This window comes from Myotis yumanensis, unplaced genomic scaffold (assembly GCF_028538775.1).
Source record: "Myotis yumanensis isolate MYYU_CA2020_CCGP unplaced genomic scaffold, mMyoYum1.0.hap1 SCAF_1, whole genome shotgun sequence".
Taxonomy (NCBI): domain Eukaryota; kingdom Metazoa; phylum Chordata; class Mammalia; order Chiroptera; family Vespertilionidae; genus Myotis; species Myotis yumanensis.
This window is the reverse complement of record NW_027223752.1, coordinates 139166989-139185175: the sequence shown is the minus strand read 5'-3', so window position 1 is coordinate 139185175 and position 18187 is coordinate 139166989. Positions and strand designations below refer to the sequence as shown.

The following is an 18187-nucleotide window of genomic DNA, read 5'->3' as shown; positions in this document are numbered from 1 at the left end:
TGACCAATAGGTAGCCTGCTGTAGGTGTCTGGCCTATTAGGAATGAGTGAGATGGGCCGGACACATCCTGGAGCCCTCCTGAGGTCCCTTCCACCCCTGATTATGTACCGGTGGGGTCTCTTGGCCTGGCCTCACCCTCTCATAACCTGGGACCCCTTGGGGGATGTTGGAGAGGCGGTTTCGACCCAACCCTGCAGGCCACTCCACTCAGGAGGGCGCCAGATGCAGGGCTCAAGGGTGGCAAGCACTGCTGCTGGCGTACGAGCCTCTCTGGATAGGGACTAAATGGGCACCAGCCCACGGCTGGCACAGTGGGGCAGTATGAGCGGGGGTGGCAGGTAAGAGCTACAGGCAGAGTTAGACTGCGGGTTTCAGCCCGATCCCCACAGGCCACCCAAAGGGACTCCTCCTGTGCATGAATATGTGCACGGGGCCTCTAGACATAGAATAACAATGTCAAACTTAAATAGCATTAGTTTTCTGGACTCCTTCCCTTAGGAGCAGTTACATTACTTTGCGTAGCACAGTATGACCTCTCCAGCTCTCAGTGAATACAGCCAGTTTAGGATGGAACACTCCATCAAAAGGAAGCTTGGTCACTAGACACTACACATTCCAGCACAGCAAAACATAGGAAGCAGACTCTTTCTGGCCCCATTTCCAATCTATAATAATAAAAGTGTATTATGCTAATTAGACTGGACATCCAGACGTACTTCCAGATGACCTTCCGGATGAAGCCGTGGCAGCAGTGGCCGAGGCAGAGGCTGCTGTTGTGGCGGGCGGGGGCCGAGGCAGCCTCCAAAACGGCGGGAGCCGGATCCATTGCACCAATTTCATGCATCGAGACTCTAGTTGCAAGATAAGTAGGAGAGACTTTGTGAGTCCAATTTGATAAAGTAGAACCCATGAGACTATTTCCTTCCATTGCTACAGTGTATCTGTCCCAGCTCATGGAGCAGGGTGGTCCAGACAGTTAGTGCTCTGCAGCAGAGCGCGAGGTCATTTTTCTCAACCCTCAACATTAGGTGGCAAATGCCTACAGAAGTCATTCTCTTTCAGCTTGTACCGCATATGTCATCATAGCCTATGCTGATGAACAACAACAACAAACCACAAAGTTCAAAGAGCATCTTGGATCACTACATCCAATTACCTTAGCATTTTAATTTTTTAAACACTCAAAAAGATACCCACTGCATAATTTCTGCTATACAACACTCAGGAAAATACACAACTATGGAGACAGTAAAAAAAAAAAAAGTTCAGTGGTTTCCAAGGGTTAGGGAGAAGGTAGGAATGAATAAGCAGAGCAGGGAGAATTTTTAGGATAATGAAACAATTCTATACGATACTCTTGATGGTGGATATGTGCCATCATACATTTGTCAAAACCCATAGAATGTACAACACCAAGAGTGAATCTTCAGGTAAACTATGGGCTTTCGTTGATATTGATGTGTCAATGCACGTCCATCTGTTGTAATAAATATACTTTGGTGCAGGAAATAAAAAATGAGCGAGGCTGTGTGTGTAGGGGCTGTGGGGTTGATGGGAACTCTGTAGATTCAGCTCAATGTTGCTGTGCATCTAAAACAGCTCAAAAAATAAGGCTTATTAATTTTTCTTTAAAAAATGTATCCGCTGAATCTGCTATTAATATATATCAACATATTAATGCTATTTTCAAGACACAGTCACCTTAGAAATTAACATAAAGATCAGAATATGGGTATTATCCCAAATTGAGTGAAGCATATGGAAAGACGTAAATAAAGCCAATAATCTTAATTGTAAACTAGGACAAGAAAATAATTGGTAAGTATACCAATCTTACTTGATAATTATAAATGGGGATTTAGTGCAACACAAACAAAAAGTGATTTTTTATTTGTAATTAAAAGACACTTTATATTCTAATTTTAAATCAGAAATTATTATGCTGATTTTATCTAAAAATTATCTTGAAACGGTAATTGGATAAAAAGAAACGTTTATCATTCCCTAATATTGCACTAGTAACTTATGTACAAATACCTGTTAAATACTCACCGAGAGTCACAAATGTAATCAGCATTGCAGGCAATTATGGATGATGCGACTGAAACTAATTCCATGTTATATTACTTGCTTTTGAAATAAAATTGTAGGTGAGCGCCAAAGATTCAGTCAGGGCTATACCTGCTGTGCAGAAACATTTCATGCAGCAGGCTCAAGTCTGCTATCCTTAGAAAGTCCTGCTTAAACGCATAGCCTTCAGTTGGTGTCTGAAAATCTGAATCCGATCAGGGTTCTCACATTTTCCAAACTGATAATAGAGGCTCCCTGTGCCTAAACATTTTGTACAACCAATGGTGTTCAAGTTGAACACTGGCTTTCCTTTTGGAAATCTGGAATTTTGGTACATGCTATGGGGAAGATGCCTATGTGGTTAGCATGACATAAAAACCTTGGCACTGAGTCTAACCGGACTGGTAGATGACAGTTCATGTGTGTTGTCAGAATTTGACCCTGGAGTAATGAAGACCTCCTGCTAACTCCACAGGGAGAGGACTCTTGGAAGCTTGTGCCTGGTTTCCTCCACCCTTTGTCACAGGCAAACCTTTTCTCTTTGCTGGTTTTACTTTGGTCTTTCACTGTAATAAATCTCAGGTATGAGCACAACTATATGCTGAGTCCTATAAATCTCTCTAGTGAATAAGCAAACTTAGGTTATGGTTTAGGATCTTTAACAAAATTGCATTATGTGAAATTGTTATTATTTGATTTGAGGTGTTATATATAATTACAGTCAGAAGCTGATTGCACAGAATACCTGTCTTTGATTTTGTTTTGCTCAGTGCTTGTTTTGGAGATTCCTGTAGATCTGCAGCTATTGGAAGAAAGGCATAGAAAGGGATAAATAAAACAATGATGTCAGAAAACAATGTGAAACAAGCAACAACCTTATTTACGCAGAATAGAAAATACAGAGCTCTAATGATTGGCAACATGTTCTATAACATGGAAGTTCCGCTCAAGAAAAGGAAAACATCACACTGACAATTTTCTTCAACTAAACAGGGCTTAATTCCTTTTTAGAATAGTTATGAATCAATCAAGTAACTGTGATAACTACAGAAAAACAATAATTATCATATTAGTATAATAGTATCCTTGTGCTTACAGAATTCTTCCCTAACTTGTTCCTAATTTATAATAAAACTAAAATCATGGTTCACCTGTTTAAGGCAGTTATTGGCAGGCCAAGTCAAAGTAAAGAAATTGTATCCAAAATGTAGGGATATCCATGGATATTCCATCAAACTCAACATGTATGGGAACTTACTGCTCTTTCCAGTTGAACTGTTGCTCTTTCTTGCTCATATGAAAAAGTCCTAGTCTTCATGTCCGACCTAAATGCCAGTGCACTACCTGGAAACTTATCAGTCACCTTAGATTTCTTTCTCCTCACCACTTTTTGCATGCAATCACCAGGAAATCATAGGAACTTAGCCTCCTACTGTCTCCACTTATTTTGCCACTGTCAACTGCCCTAGTCAAACATGGGCTCTTAAGAAATGGCTTTCATAGGGAGGGAAATACCACCAACTATTATTGTTCCATATTAAATTAATAAGATTTTTTTAAGCAGAAAAAGTGAGAAAGACATAGACCTAGAAAAAAACTAACATTTCAAATGGAGTAAATATAGTTTCCTGACTCATTTCTGCATGGATGGGTAAAAACTTCATAATGGACTGATGCTAGTTCAAGGAGGCAAAAGCTTCCCTTGTCTCCACGTTTCTTTATGTGGTTTCCTTCTATGTACCCACTACATGAGGGGTCAGTCAGCAAAGGAGGGCCCAAGGCCAAATACAAGCTGCCATCTGGTTTTACAAATAAAATCTCACTGGAACACAGCCATGCCTGTTCACTTACAGACTCTCTAGGACTGCCCTCACACCACAGTGGCAGACTTGAGTAGACATGGCAGACCACATGGCCTAAAATCAGGCCCTTTACAGAAAAAGCCTGCTGATCCCTCCATCCTATCATAACCAGAGGGCCATAATCAAATCTCATCTTGTTCCTCTTCCACTCAAAACTCCCATGAATCCCTGCAGTAAACACTGCTGGCTTCCTACGTCAGTCTTCATTCTTGCTGGACAACCACAACTGTATTTGGACATTTACTGTCCTGATACACAAAGAAGGTGGTGTCTCCCCAGCTCCAAAAAGGGAAATAATTATACTAAGCTCATCACAGTACCTAGTTTTCCAATAACTGGTTTAGGAATGAGCATGTGATGTAACTCAGGCCTATAAAACTTCACTCTAAAGTGGTTCTCAACCTGTGGGTTGCGACCCCTTTGGGGTCGAACAATCCTTTCACAAGGGTCGCCTTAGACCATCGGAAAACACATATATAATTATATATTGTTTTTGTGATTAATCAGTATGCTTTAATTATGTTCAATTTGTAACAATGAAAACACATCCCTCATATCAGATATTTACATTATGATTCATAACAGTAGAGAAATTACAGTTATGAAGTAGCAACAAAAATAATTTTATGGTTGGGGGTCACCACAACATGAGGAACTGTATTAAAGGGTCTTGGCATTAGGAAGGTTGAGAACCACTGCTAGAGGAAGTCAACTGAAAGTCTGTCCATTTTCTCCCTATTTACAGGAAACACATAGGCCAGGCCAGTGTGGTTCAGAGGCTTGAGCATTGTCCCATGCACCAAGAGGTCGCTGGTTCTATTCCCAGTCAGGCCACATGGGTTGCAAGCTTGATACCCAGAAGGGGTGGGCAGTAGGCATCAGATCAATGTGATGGTTCTCATTGCTATTTCCATCTCTCTTTCCCTTTCCTATCCTCTCTCACTAAATATCAATAAAACCATATTTTTTTTTGATGTGTAAACTAATTTCTCAAAACATTTTTAATCACATAAAGAGTTCAATTACATTTCAATCTTGGTTATTATTCTTTTTTCAAAATTTGTTTTATTGCTTAAAGTATTACAAAGAGTATTACATATGTCTCCTTTTTCCCCCCCTTGACTTTCCCCAGCCTCCCCTACCCCCCAGTGTCTTGTGTCCATTGGTTATGCTTATACGCACGCATACAAGTCCTTCGGTTGATCTCTTACCCCCTCCCCCTCCAACCCTCCCAGGTCTTCCTGCTGTAGTTTGACAGTCTGTTTGTTGTTTTATTTTTTTAAGTTAAAGAAAGCACATATCTCAACATCACTAACCAGGGATATGCAGATGAAAGGCTTAATGAAGTACCAGCTCACTCCTCTCAAAATGGCTGTCATCAAAATATGAATAACTAACAAGTTTTGGCGAGAATATGGAGAAAAGAGAAAGCCTCGTGCACTATTCAAGTGATTGTAAATTGGTACAGTCACTGTGGAAAGCAGCATGGACACTCCTCAAAAAATTGGAAATAGAACTGCCATTCCACTTCGGGGTATGTATCCAACAGAAACATGAACACGAATTTGAAAAGATATTCACACCCATATTCACTGCAGCAAGATTTACAATAGCCAGGATATGGAAGCAGCATAGATTTTTTTCCATAGATAAATGAATAAAGAAGGTGCAGTATATATATATTATATGTATATAAGATTATATATGTGTGTATATACATGTATCCTCAGACATAAAAAAGAATGAAATCTTTCCATTTAGGACAACATGCATCGACCAAAAGGATGTTATGCTAAGTGAAATAAGATAAAGGAAGACAAGTACTGTTTGATCTCACTTACCTGTGCAATCTAAAACAACAAAACAAACAAAACAGAAACACACCCTGTAGCTACAGAGAACAAACTGATGGTTGCCAGAGGATAGTTGAGGAGAGGGATGAAATAAAGAATATGAATAAGAAGTAAAACCTTCCAGTTATAAAATATGTAATCCACTGGGATCTAGTCCACAGCACAGAGAATGTGTTAATTATTGAAATAACTTTGCTCGGTGACAGATGGTTACTAGACTTTTCACTGTGAACCCAGCATAAGATATGTGAACGTCAAACCACTATGTCATACACCTGAAAGTAATATATTGTGTACCAAGTAGATTTTTAAAAAATTTAAAAATGAACAAAGCAGTGCTTTGGCCTTCATATATTGCCATGTGAGAATAGGATGCTTTGGAGCCTAGCCAATTACTGACCAGGAAAGCAGACATAAACACTGACAACCTCACAGCTGAATAAGGGACAACACCTGGGATCCTTATGTCATCACTGAGCCACCAAAACAATCCTGGTTCCTATTGTTTCAGCCTCTTAATTAGGCCACCTATTATCTGAAGCTAACAGCATTCTATCTGATAAGTTCCCAAGATGTACAAGATAAGATCTAGTCCTTTCTGTAGTACTAAGGGCTTTCATAAGCCTGCCTTAGCTAAGCACTCACCTCATTCCCAACCATTCCCGTAGCGCACATTTCACATTGAAACGGCACTGCTCATGAATCCCATAAACTTCACGTGTGCATCTTAGCTCTTACCCTGCTGTTCCTGCTGCCTAACGTGTAATTGCAATACCTGTTCCCCCGCCAAACATAACCTTTCTGCCCCTTTACCTGGCAAACTTCTCCTCCACCTGCATGCTTACTTTAAATCCCACCCAGATTTTAATTTTTAAAATTTTTATAGTGTGTGTGTGTGAATTTTAGAGGACATTTATTAAAGTTGGGGATAGTGAAACAAGAAAGGGATGGAGAAATTAGCCTAGGCTCACTAAGTAGTCAGACAAAAGAGGGTCTTGGGGACAGGTTTATAGGGTTTGCCCGGGATAAATTGCCACTGACCATTGTTGCTCTGGTTGTAAGCCTCCTGGGGTCCCTCAGAGTTTGGGAGATACATCCCTGTGGGAAAAGAAACGGAGAAAGACTTGGGTGTGCAAGCACACCTTTATTTTTATTTGATTTTTAACTACTTAAAAACATTGATTAGAGAGAGAAAAGGAGAGAACTTCGACTTATTGTTCCACTTATTTATGCATTCATTGGTTGGTTCTGGTATGTAGCATGACCAGGGATGAAACCCACAACTTTGGCATATTGGTAACAATGCTTTAAGGACTGACCTACAAGGCCAAGGCCTCACCCACATTTTTAAAACTCTAATTCTCATCATGGTCTTAAAGTGGCTGGCACATACTTCACATCAATAAAAAAAATGATAATTATAAAGTCCTAGTGCATTCTACCACCTGGTAAGCACTGAATAAAGTATAGTAAGTAATAGGAATGACAATGACATTAACAAATTCTTAGAGGGCAGGGACTGTGTTTTTAAAATATTTCAATTCTGCAACATAAGAATGTCGTTCAGTACCTAAAAGGCACCTGAGAGTTAAATAGTAGACCAGTAAGTAAATTAATAATTAGATTTTGGGAAAAAAATTGAAAATTCTGCTGAAAAAAACCACACAAAAACAGAAATAAACCAGGGACAGCGCTCTCATATTCTGAGAAATTTCAGGGTCAAAACACCATTTCATCCTTGTATTTCCTAAAAGTTGCAAAACCGGCCTACACAAGTCCTCTGATAAAGGTCTACCGAGTCCAAGGTGTCCTCATACATTTCCGATTGCACAATTAACTAGGAGCCACATCTGGGTAGCACTATGGCATTTTTGTCATTGTGAAACACTTTTGTACTTTTATTGTAATTTGTAGGAGTCCTGAATTGGGTTATTTGAATACTTATTATGATTACCTTCTGATCAATGGTAACAGAGTATCTTGTTCTAAGAAATGACAATGTTCTGACAATTATCCAACAAACAGAAGGAAACCTCTTGTTCTACTGAATCATCATATCTCATTCTGTTTTGACATTTGATGAATAAAGGTGATAACAGTGAGATCTTGTTGGCATTATATATGAAATACTCCATGATTCTCAACAGGTTTGGCCTTTCTGACTTCTGTGCTGTCAGTAGGTATCTTTGAAAAATAACCTCATTGGGCCCTGACAGCACAGCTCAGTGGTTGAGCATTGACCTATGAAACTGGAGATCAAAGTTCGATTCACAGTCAGGGCACAGGCTCCCTTTGCAGGCTCGATCCCCAGTGTGGGGTGTGCAGGAGGCAGCTGATCAATGATTCTCTCTCATCATTGATGATCCTATGCCTCTTCCTTGTCCTTCCTCTCTGAAATCAAGAAAAACAATCTCATTGAGCGTTGTAGTTCAACTAAGTGCTGTAGTTCTTATTTTTTGCCATTTGTTTGTGGTACCAGGAAAATATTGTTGAGTTCCCAGTTTTAGTGACTTTTTTAGTCAGACAAATCACTATGAAAAAACAGGTTTTCATTTACTAAATGTAATCTACTGGCTGTAAAAACTAAACAAAAGATTCATTTTTAAAACAAGTCCAATTAGTTACAAAATGAATATAGAGGAAACATACAACAACGTAACTTAAAATCATTTTTCTTTTTTACATAAAGATATCATATAGGATTTTAGAGTTAAGGACTAAATAAATGAACCTCTTTTCACTGTTGCCCCAGGTATTAAAATTACCTATAATTAACTGTTTTAATAATACCGAACACTATTCTATTAAGAAAGAGATTAAGAAAAACTATACATGCAACTTACACATTATTTGTGGGTTTTCTTTTATTGCTCTTTCATTAGCAAAACTTACTCATAATTCATCCATGGTAGGACAACCAAGAGTAATTCACTATCAGAAGTCTTACCAAGATTGCTACCGTCAGAAGATCTTATAGGTCTTTCTTCTTTATATTTTGAAGGTAGTTGTTGGTCGCTATCAATTAAAAAAAAGGTTATAAATAATATTACTATGTCAATACACACATAAAAATATTTTCCTAATATTGTAAATTCTTAGAATATTTCAGATAACATCAGAGTCAATATTAAAACTTTAATTCTACTATACACTTCAAACTTGTAAGTTCTACAAACTTCTTATGAAGCATGTAATTTTTTTTTTTAAAAGCACGAAACAGTCAGGATTTGAGGGTAATATAGTTTGGTGAATTAACTAGAGTTAACTTGACATAATGGCAAGTCTCTTGAACTCAGACATCCCTGTTCTATAACCAACAGCTATTTTTTCTCAAACAAGTCACTTTTCTATGGCTCAAGGTCCTCCTTTACAAAATAATAGTTTTACTACCTTACTTTTGAAGGTTGTTTGGAGAATTAAATGACATAATACAGCAAAAAGAGATGCTTGGAGAAACAGCAAGGCAAAGGAAAACTCTCATTATGAGCTTTATTTTTTGAAACTAATTTAGAATCCAAATGAAATCCCAATGTGGGTTTTTCATAGTTTCTAACATTCAAATGTTGCAGTTCTCAGAAAATATTAACTAGAGGCCCGGTGTACAAAATTCGTGCACTCGGGGCAGGGAAGTCCCTCAGCTTGGCCTGTGCCCTCTCACAGTCCAGGAGCCCTCGGGGGATGTCCAACTGCCGGCTTAGGCCTGCCCTCAAGCCAGCAGTCAGACATCCTTAGTGCTGCAGTGGTGGTGGTAGAGGCTCCAGCCACTGCCACTGTGCTTGCTAGTCATGAGGCCATCTCAGGGCTTCTGGCTGAGTGACACTCCCCCTGTGGGAGTGCAATGACTACCAGGGGGAAGCTCCTGTGTTAAGTTTCTGCCCACTGGTGGTCAGTGTGCGTCATAGCAATCGGTCATTCTGCCATTTGGTTGACTTGCCTATTAGCATTTTATTATATAGGATGGAACTACTTGACAGTCAATGTGCCCCACTGAGGGGTCCTGGATTGAGGGAGGGTGCAGGCCAGGCAGAGGGACCCCACTGGTGCACAATTGGAGCTGGGGAGGGAAGCAGGAGGTTGGCCAGCCAGGGAAGGACCACAGAAGAGTTCCAGGGCATGTCTGGCCCATCTCGCTCAGTCCCAATTGGCTGGACCCCAGCAGCAAGCTAACTTACCAGTTGGAGCATCTGCCCTCTGGTGATCAGTGCACATCATAGTGAACAGTTGAGCAGCCTTAGCATATCATTAACACATTATGCTTTTATTGGTTGAATGGATGACCAGACAACCAGACACTTAGCATATTAGGTTTTTATTATATAGGATTTTGGTTATTACCTATTCTTTCTTTGGGGTTTATAATTCAGGGTTTTTTAGCTACTATATAACTTGCAACTAAATGTATGTATAAATATATTACCTCATGAAGTCCGATAACACAATGCTCCCTTATTTCTGTTGTGAATCATGTCGACCACAGAAAACTAATAGAAGTCAGGATGTGGCCTGGACCACTACTATCCCTTCCCTATCTACTCACACTGTGAACCAGCAGATCTTTATGAGAATGATGCTTAATATCCCTGTCCACACCCAACTGGGTTGGATGACAGAATCCTACCTGTCACTAATGGATACTGATGAGTCATTATGGGGCCTTAACAATTGTAAGGACCAATAACCTACTCTTGAATCAGAGATTTCTAACTGGCTTCCATGTGAGGCATAATTTAAAATATTTTGAAACCTGAGGTAAATTAAACTCACTAGGGAATGTTTCATTCTTATGGCAAAGAGATCCTTTGAGGGGCCAACCTCAGTTATGGAGTCTCAGGTAGGCTGCTGCCTACTTCTCTGGGAAAGGCGACATGGGACCTTCCATTACCTGAACAAAGATGTTCTAGTGTCCTTGGGGGGCAGGTCTGCTAACAAAGGAGAAAGTCTGGTCTTTTCCTGCAGCTTTATTTCAGTCTCTCTGACAGCTGAGAATAGTTCCAATTCAGCCCTTCATTGTTTCACTGGCCCCAGCTTTAATAAATGTACCCTCCAAATATAAAACAAGGAATGAGCAATTGTACCTTTCCATGTGATTGGTTTTTGAAGCTCTAGTTACTAAAATCTCCACCATTTTCTCTTTGTTTTCATATTTAGCAAGTGAAAGTGGTGTGAAGTCATCCTGTATAAACAGAAAAACAGTTTATAATTTATTAAATTATATAAATATAAACTGAACATTAAAACTTATAAAAGATCCTCTGAACTTACACATATAATATAGAAAGTAAATAAAAAGTAGCCCCTTTTGCCCTGGCTGGTGTTCTCACTGGTTAGAGCATTGGTCTGCCCATGGAAGGGTCCAGGTTTGATTCCCATTCAAGAGATTGTACCTGGGTTGCAGATTTGGTCCCCAGCCCTGGTCTGGGCCTATGCAAGAGGTACCCACACATTAATGTTTCTCTCTCTCACCCCTCATCCTTCCCTCCCTTCCACTTTCTCTAAAATCAATGGAGGATGGGAAATACTCTGGTGAGGAGGAAAAATAAATAAAAGGATCCCCATCTTCTCACCCCTGTGCAGTCACTGCTGTTCTTCCCTTTAAAATGCCCTGCACTTCCTCTTCAACAGATTAACTGCAGCATCCTTCTCCAAATCTCACTTCCAACATTTACAGTACGGGTTCCCAGAATCTGTGTTCCTATCGTGGTATCCTGTTGCTATTTTGTTGCCTGTGGACTGGGGCTTCCTCTTCCCTCTTGCACTCACCCAGCTCCCCTTGCTGGGGACTAGGCCTCCTCCTCCCACCCATCCCCAGCAGCACCATTTCCTAAGCCCTTGCCAGCACAGCAGCCAGGCCCCAGCATCACTTCACTCCCCCAGGCCTTCAGCTTTAGTGGGCTCTGAGCCCATCTCCCACTCCCAGGCACTAACAGGAAGTTCTTCCTTCTGGAGTGGAAGGGTAGCTGAGAGGCAGAGCTTTGCCCCTTCCATGGACACTACATTTCTCCAGCCCGCCCTGATTGGGCTTTGGAGTGTCTCCATGGTGATAGGGCCTGATCTATTGTATTCAGTGTATGTATGTGAGAAAGAAAATCTTTGTGTGAAAGGAAGGAAGGAAGGAAGGAAGGAAGGAAGGAAGGAAGGAAGGAAGGAAGGAAGGAAGGAAGGAAGGAAGGAAGGAGAAAGAAAGTCCTTGTGCCTGGCTGGTGTGGCTCAGTGGTTGAGTGCTGACCCTTGAACCAGGAGGTCAGGGCACATGTCCAGTTTGTGGGCTGAATCCCCAGACGGGATGGGCAAGCGGCTGCCAATGGATAATTCTTTCTCATCATTGATGTTTCTATCTCTCTCCCTCTCCTTTCCTTTCTCTTTAAAATTAATAGAACGTATAGTTTTTAAAAGGCTTGAAAATAAAGTAAAAACATGTATTTCAAGTATTTTGTAAATAAAGTTACTTGGTCTATACCTTATTTCTTGCTTCCATATTTGCCATACAGGAAAGTAGCTTTTCCACTATAGCTGTATTGTGGCCAAGGACAGCATAGTGAAGAGGAGTGTTGCCATGGATGTCCATTACATTTGGATTGGCACCATGGTCTAGAAGAATGGTTGCACATTCCTCTTGGTCATATTGTATAGCCTGTCAGTATTATGCCAAGAAATAGATTATAAGTTCTAGGTATTCAAAGTAAACATTCCACAAGTTTCACCAATGGCTTCTAGTTAAATGAGACAAACTCATTTTTATTCTAAGTAATTAAATTAAACCCCCCTCATGTTGACATAGTTGGCTAATACATACGTGAATGAGAGCTGTTTTGTTGTCAATGTCACAGAGGTTCAATAAGCAATGTCTGCGTGTTAGCAATCTCACCACTCTCGGATGGCCCTTGCCACAGGCCACATGCAAAGCAGTCCTATGAAAGTGAGAGGACTGCTTAGAGAATTAGAGGGCACCAGATGAAAGCATATAATATCCACATAATTGTAAACATTTCTCTCTATGCCTTCAAAGCAAATATTTAATTTTCTTCTGGAGACAGTACGATATTTATTAGTTTTTGTTACTCACCACATTAGTGAAGGAAAAGCCTATTTGAATACGGAGAGGATGACCTGGGAATTCAGCTCAACTTGGTTCTGATCCTGTTTTAATTGTCACTTAGTAGCTGTCACTTGGCCTTTCTGGGCCTCAATTTCCTCATCAACAAAATGGGGATAAAAATAATAGGAATCTCACAGGCCACCACTATTTTTTTTAATGAGAATCTATGCAAAGTGTTTACTACAGTAACTTGCACATAAAAAACAGCTTAATAATTGTGATATTAGTATCATTATTACTATTACCGCCACTTTACAAAGACAACATGTCAATTAGCAAACTGATATCATTATACCTACTTTGCATATGTGTTTTAAGGATTAGAAAGAACACAGAATTTCAATTATTCTAAAATGCTTATATTCTCTCACTTTAACATCTCTGACATTGGAATCCAATTTTCAATTCAGAATGTCTTACAGAAGGCCAAGAGACATATGTAAAGATGCTCTAAGTCACTAAAAACCTGAGAGATGCAAATTAAAATGACAACCAGGTACCATCTCACACCTGTCAGAATGGCTATCATCAACAAATCAATAAACAACAAGTGCTGGTGAGGATGTGGAGAAAAAGGAATCCTTGTACACTGCTGTGGTGGGAGTGCAGACTGGTGCAGCCACTTTGGAAAACAGTATGGAGTTTCCTCAATAAATTAAAAATGGAACTTCCATTTGACCCAGCAATCCCACTTCTAGGAAAATATCACCAGAAATAAGAAACACCAATCAGAAAGAACATACGCACCCCTATGTTCATAACAGCACAATTTATAATAGCTAAAATTTGGAAACAGCCTAAGTGCCCAGCAGCAGATGAGTGGATTAAAAACCAGTGGTATATCTACACAATGGAATATTATCTATCTATACTAATAAAAGGGTAATATGTTAACTAGACCGGATAGACCAGACATCTTTTGATGTCCTTCCGGATGTCTTCCAGACAAAGCCATGGTGGGGGGGGGGGGGGGGGGGCCAGGCAGAGGTGGTTAGAAGTGATCAGGCCAGCAGCGGAAAGCAGTTAGGGATGATCAGGCTGTCAGAGGAGAGAAGTAAGGGGTGATCAGGCCTGCAGGGGAGAGCAGTGAAGGGCCATCAGACAGGCAGGCAGAGGTGGTTAGGGGCAATCAGGCAGGCAGGCAGGCAGGTGAGCGGCTAGTAGCCAGGGGTCCCGGATTGTGAGAAGGATGTCCGACTGATGGTTTAGGTTTTATCCGTGCCAGTTTTGGCCCGATCCACAAGCCTAAACCGGCAGTCGGACATCACCTGAGGGGTCTCAGATTGGAGAGGGTACAGGCGGGGCTGAGGGAACCCCCCATGCACGAATTTCATGCCTCTAGTCCTATATATAATAAAGAGATAATACGCAAATTGACCCTCACTCCATCAGGCCATTACAAGATGGCTATGCCCACAGCAAAGGCAGGGTTCCCGTCACAAGCCGTAATGAGTGATCAGCAGGGACCTGCGTGCAGCTGCATGGTGCTGAGTCGGGGTGGGGACCTGAGGCTGCGCCACCCGCCTGGCGGGGGTAGATGGGTGATCTCAGGCCATGCCCCCTGCCCTGGTGCCAGGCCGAGGGACCTGAAGCTGCGCCGCCCCCTCCCCCCCACCCGGCGAGGATTGATGGTGGTGGGGCTGGCTGGGGCTGGATCTTGCCCAATGGGGCTGGGTCCTGCCGGGTCTGGGTCTCGTGTGATTTCGAGGTGCAGCGGGTGGCTGGGAACTTGACTCTGGGTCCCGTGGTGTTCTCCAGACTCTGAGAGGAGGAAGATTTTCATATACATTTTACTAATTTTCTTTCAGCTCTGATACTTCTTTTATAGAGAAAGGGCAAATAGCAATATTAAAATATTTCCTCTAATTAATTCCCTTTTAATGTGCACGAATTTCATGCCCTGGGCCATTATTCTATATTATAAAAAGGCCAGTGGACATAATGCCTTCATGCCGTAATGACCAAATGACCAGTCACCAGGAGGTGCATGGAGCACCTCTCAGTCCCTCCCCCACAGCCTGCAAGCTCTGATCACAGCAAGGCTGGTGGCCAGCAGGTGGCGGGGTGGTGGGCGGGTAGTTGTGGAAAGGTGGGTGCAGTGAGGCGGGCACAGTGAGGCTCACGTGTGTGGGGGGATGTCGATTAGCGGGCAGGGACACTCAATTTTGTGCGCTGACCTCTAGTATAAACATAAAAGCCTATGCAAGTGCTCGACCAGTAACTACGATGTGAACTGACCATCAGGGGGCAGAGACTGAACACAGGAGCTGCCCCTGGTTGTCAGTGTGCTCCCACAGTGGGAGTGTGGCTCAGCTGATGGACAGGCGCCAGATACAGGGCTTACGGTTGGCCGCCACAGCCCAGAGACTGCAGCAGAGCAGCAGGAACAGTGGTGGGGGCAAGTGCAGTGGGCTGGGATGAGCCAAAGTGGCAGGCAGGAGCGGCAGGTGGTGTTGGACTGCCTGTTTTGGCTGATCCCCACAGGCCATAGTTCTCCTATATTTTCTATTTTATTACTTTTTTAAAGAAAAAGACCCAGTTAGAGAAAGAAAAACATCACATGATCTCACTTATATGTGTAATCTAATGAAGAAAACATACTGATGAACAAAATATATCCAGAGCTTTGGATGCATGGAATAGATCAACAGATATCAGGGTGGTAGTGGGAGGACAGGAAAAGATCAACCAAAGAACGTATATGCATAACCCATGGACACAGACAATAATATGGGAAAGTTGCCTGGTGGGGTGGGGTTTGGGTGGAGGGAGGACAAAAAAGGAAAAATATGGGAGAAGTCTGTAATACTGTCAACAATAAAACAAAAAGAACATTTTTAAATGTTTTTTAAAAATTAGTTTTAATTGATTTGAGAGAGAGAGGAAAGGAGAGGGAGAGAGTGAGCGAAACACTGAGGTGAAGGAGAAGCATCAATTGGTTGCCTCCCATAGGCACCCCACCCAAGCAGTGATCAAACCAGAAACCTGGATAGGAGTCTTGACTTGAGAAGAACCTGAGACCTTTCAGTGTACAGGAGGGGTACCAGCCGATGCTCCCACCAACTGAGCCATACTAGTCAGGGCACTATTTTGAATGTTTCATGTTTATAACCACACAACTAAAAAGATTTATCTATAACCATTTACATATTATATGTAATAAAGCTATATGAAGTAAAACACATATGATGTGCTTACAGGCATAGGTGAAAAACAACTCAAGTGCCCATCAGTAGATAAGTAGATGAAAAAGATGTAGTACATTTACACCATGGAATACTACGCTGCTGTAAAAAAGAAGGAGCTCTTATACCCTTTGCCACAGCATGGATGGATCTGAAGGTTATTATGGTAAATGAAATAAGCCAGTCAGAGAAAGACAGATACCATATGATCTCACTTACATGTGGAATCTAACAAACAAAATAAACTGACAAACAAAATAGGAGAAGAGGCATGGATACATGGGCCAGACTGACAGATCTCAGATGGAAGGGGTGGGGGAACTGGAAGAGATTAGCCAGAGAACATATGTGCATATGTGCACAGCCCATGGACACAGACAGCAATGTGTGAAGGCTGAAGGTGGCTGGGTGGAAGGGCACTAAGGGGGTGAAATGGGGGACATCTGTAACAGTGTCAACAGTAAACATCAAATAAACATAAAAATATCCCCTTTACTTCTGAAGAGGCCAATAGTTGTCAGAAGATACCAAATCTCAAAAAATTTTCCAAAAAACAGAAAGTGAGAAATCAATTCATAATATTTACTAGAATGTCTGTATGTGTTCATTAAAGGAAATGTTCATCCTATATAATAAAAGGGTAATATGCAAATTAACCCTAAAAGCAGAACAACTGGGAATGACTGTTCACTATGACACACACTGACCACCAGGGGGCAGATGCTCAATGCAGGAGCTGCCCCCTGATGGTCAGTGCGCTCCCACAGGGGTGAGCTCTGCTCAGCCACAAGCCAGGTTGCCAGCTGCCAGTACAGTGGTGATGGTGGGAGCCTCTCCTGCCTCCTCAGAAGCACTAAGGATGTCTGACTGCAGCTTAGGCTTGCTCTCCACTGGCAAATGGACATCCCCTAAGGGCTCCTGGACTGCCAGAGGGATGTCTGACTGCCAGCTTAGGCCCAATCTCCCCGGGAGTGGGCCTAAGCCAGCAGGTGGTCATCCCCCGAGGTGTCCCAGACTGCAAGAGGGCACAGGCTGGGCTGAGGGACCCCCCCGAGTGCACAAATTTTTGTGCACCGGGCCTCTAGTTTATAATACAAATGCTCAGAAATAAATTTTATCACATTTTGCACATATTTTTCCATAACAGAAGATCATAGTCTGTTTGTATGTATAACCAAGCTGAGTCTTTCTTATTAATACACTGCTATTTTAAGAAGTGCTGAGTAAAACAAATTGTGTAATTTATCTAATTATTTCATAATGATATTTTAGTATAAAGAGAATTGATGGGTATAGAGAATACATATGTTAAGTGTGGTACTCAGCATCAAATTCCCTATTTCAAAATCAAAAGCAACTTAAATTTGAAGTAGCAATATAAAGACAATCGCTAGTCAACTTCACAAATTTTGTGGATGGAAAATATTATTTAACTCCTCTTTTAACTTATTCCTTTTCTTACCAGGAACGCTAAATATTTTTTCCTTTGTCTGCTGGTCACTTATACTTATGCAAAAAGCACTTTGTCCACTTTCAAATTAGAGTTTTTTCTTGTTGATTTTAAAGGCTTCTCTGTAAAAGGAAGACATACTTTTTCCTCTGATACACATACATTGCAAATATTTTGCAAGCACATTTTCTTTGATTTTGATAATATTATTTTCGGATACACAGAGGGTTTGAATTTTTTATATTGCTCAATCAACCTCCTGAAATCTTGCTCTTGAAGTCTTGGTCAACATTTTTTTAAAAATGCATAAATAAACCTTTGTGCTTTCTTCTGGTACTTTTCTCATTTTCTATATTTAAAATTTTTAATTGGAAATTTATTTTAATCTAGTTATTTTCCCCCCAATACTTAACATAAAATGTCCATTTTTAATTGACCTTTTTCTACAAACATGAAATGTCACCAGTATCAATTTCTAAGGTCTTACATATATTTGGGGTGTTTGGGCATTTTCCATTCTGTTCCAACTATTTATCTGTAAATAAATACTTTCTGAAAGTTTATAGCACCTGATGATAGCTAGAAGGGTAAACCTGTGTCTACTATACAAAATTTTCTTAATTTCACCAGATCAATGAAAGATAGCATGTAACTGAAACAATTTTAAAACA

General features: G+C 41.0%; 1 protein-coding gene across 1 annotated transcript in view; it reads right to left on the bottom strand.

Moving 5' to 3' along the window:
• LOC139021729 (ankyrin repeat domain-containing protein 26-like) overlaps positions 1-18187 on the bottom strand; it is a 109737-nt gene that overhangs the window by 64597 nt on the left and 26953 nt on the right. The window contains exons 2-8 of the mRNA XM_070432274.1: positions 12579-12693; positions 12243-12416; positions 10861-10958; positions 8733-8800; positions 6827-6883; positions 2816-2872; positions 717-851 (exon numbers count right to left, since the gene is read on the bottom strand). Coding sequence (XP_070288375.1) covers positions 717-851; positions 2816-2872; positions 6827-6883; positions 8733-8800; positions 10861-10958; positions 12243-12350 — 523 coding nt within the window. The 5' untranslated portion in view covers positions 12351-12416; positions 12579-12693. The remainder of the gene's footprint in view (positions 1-716; positions 852-2815; positions 2873-6826; positions 6884-8732; positions 8801-10860; positions 10959-12242; positions 12417-12578; positions 12694-18187) is intronic.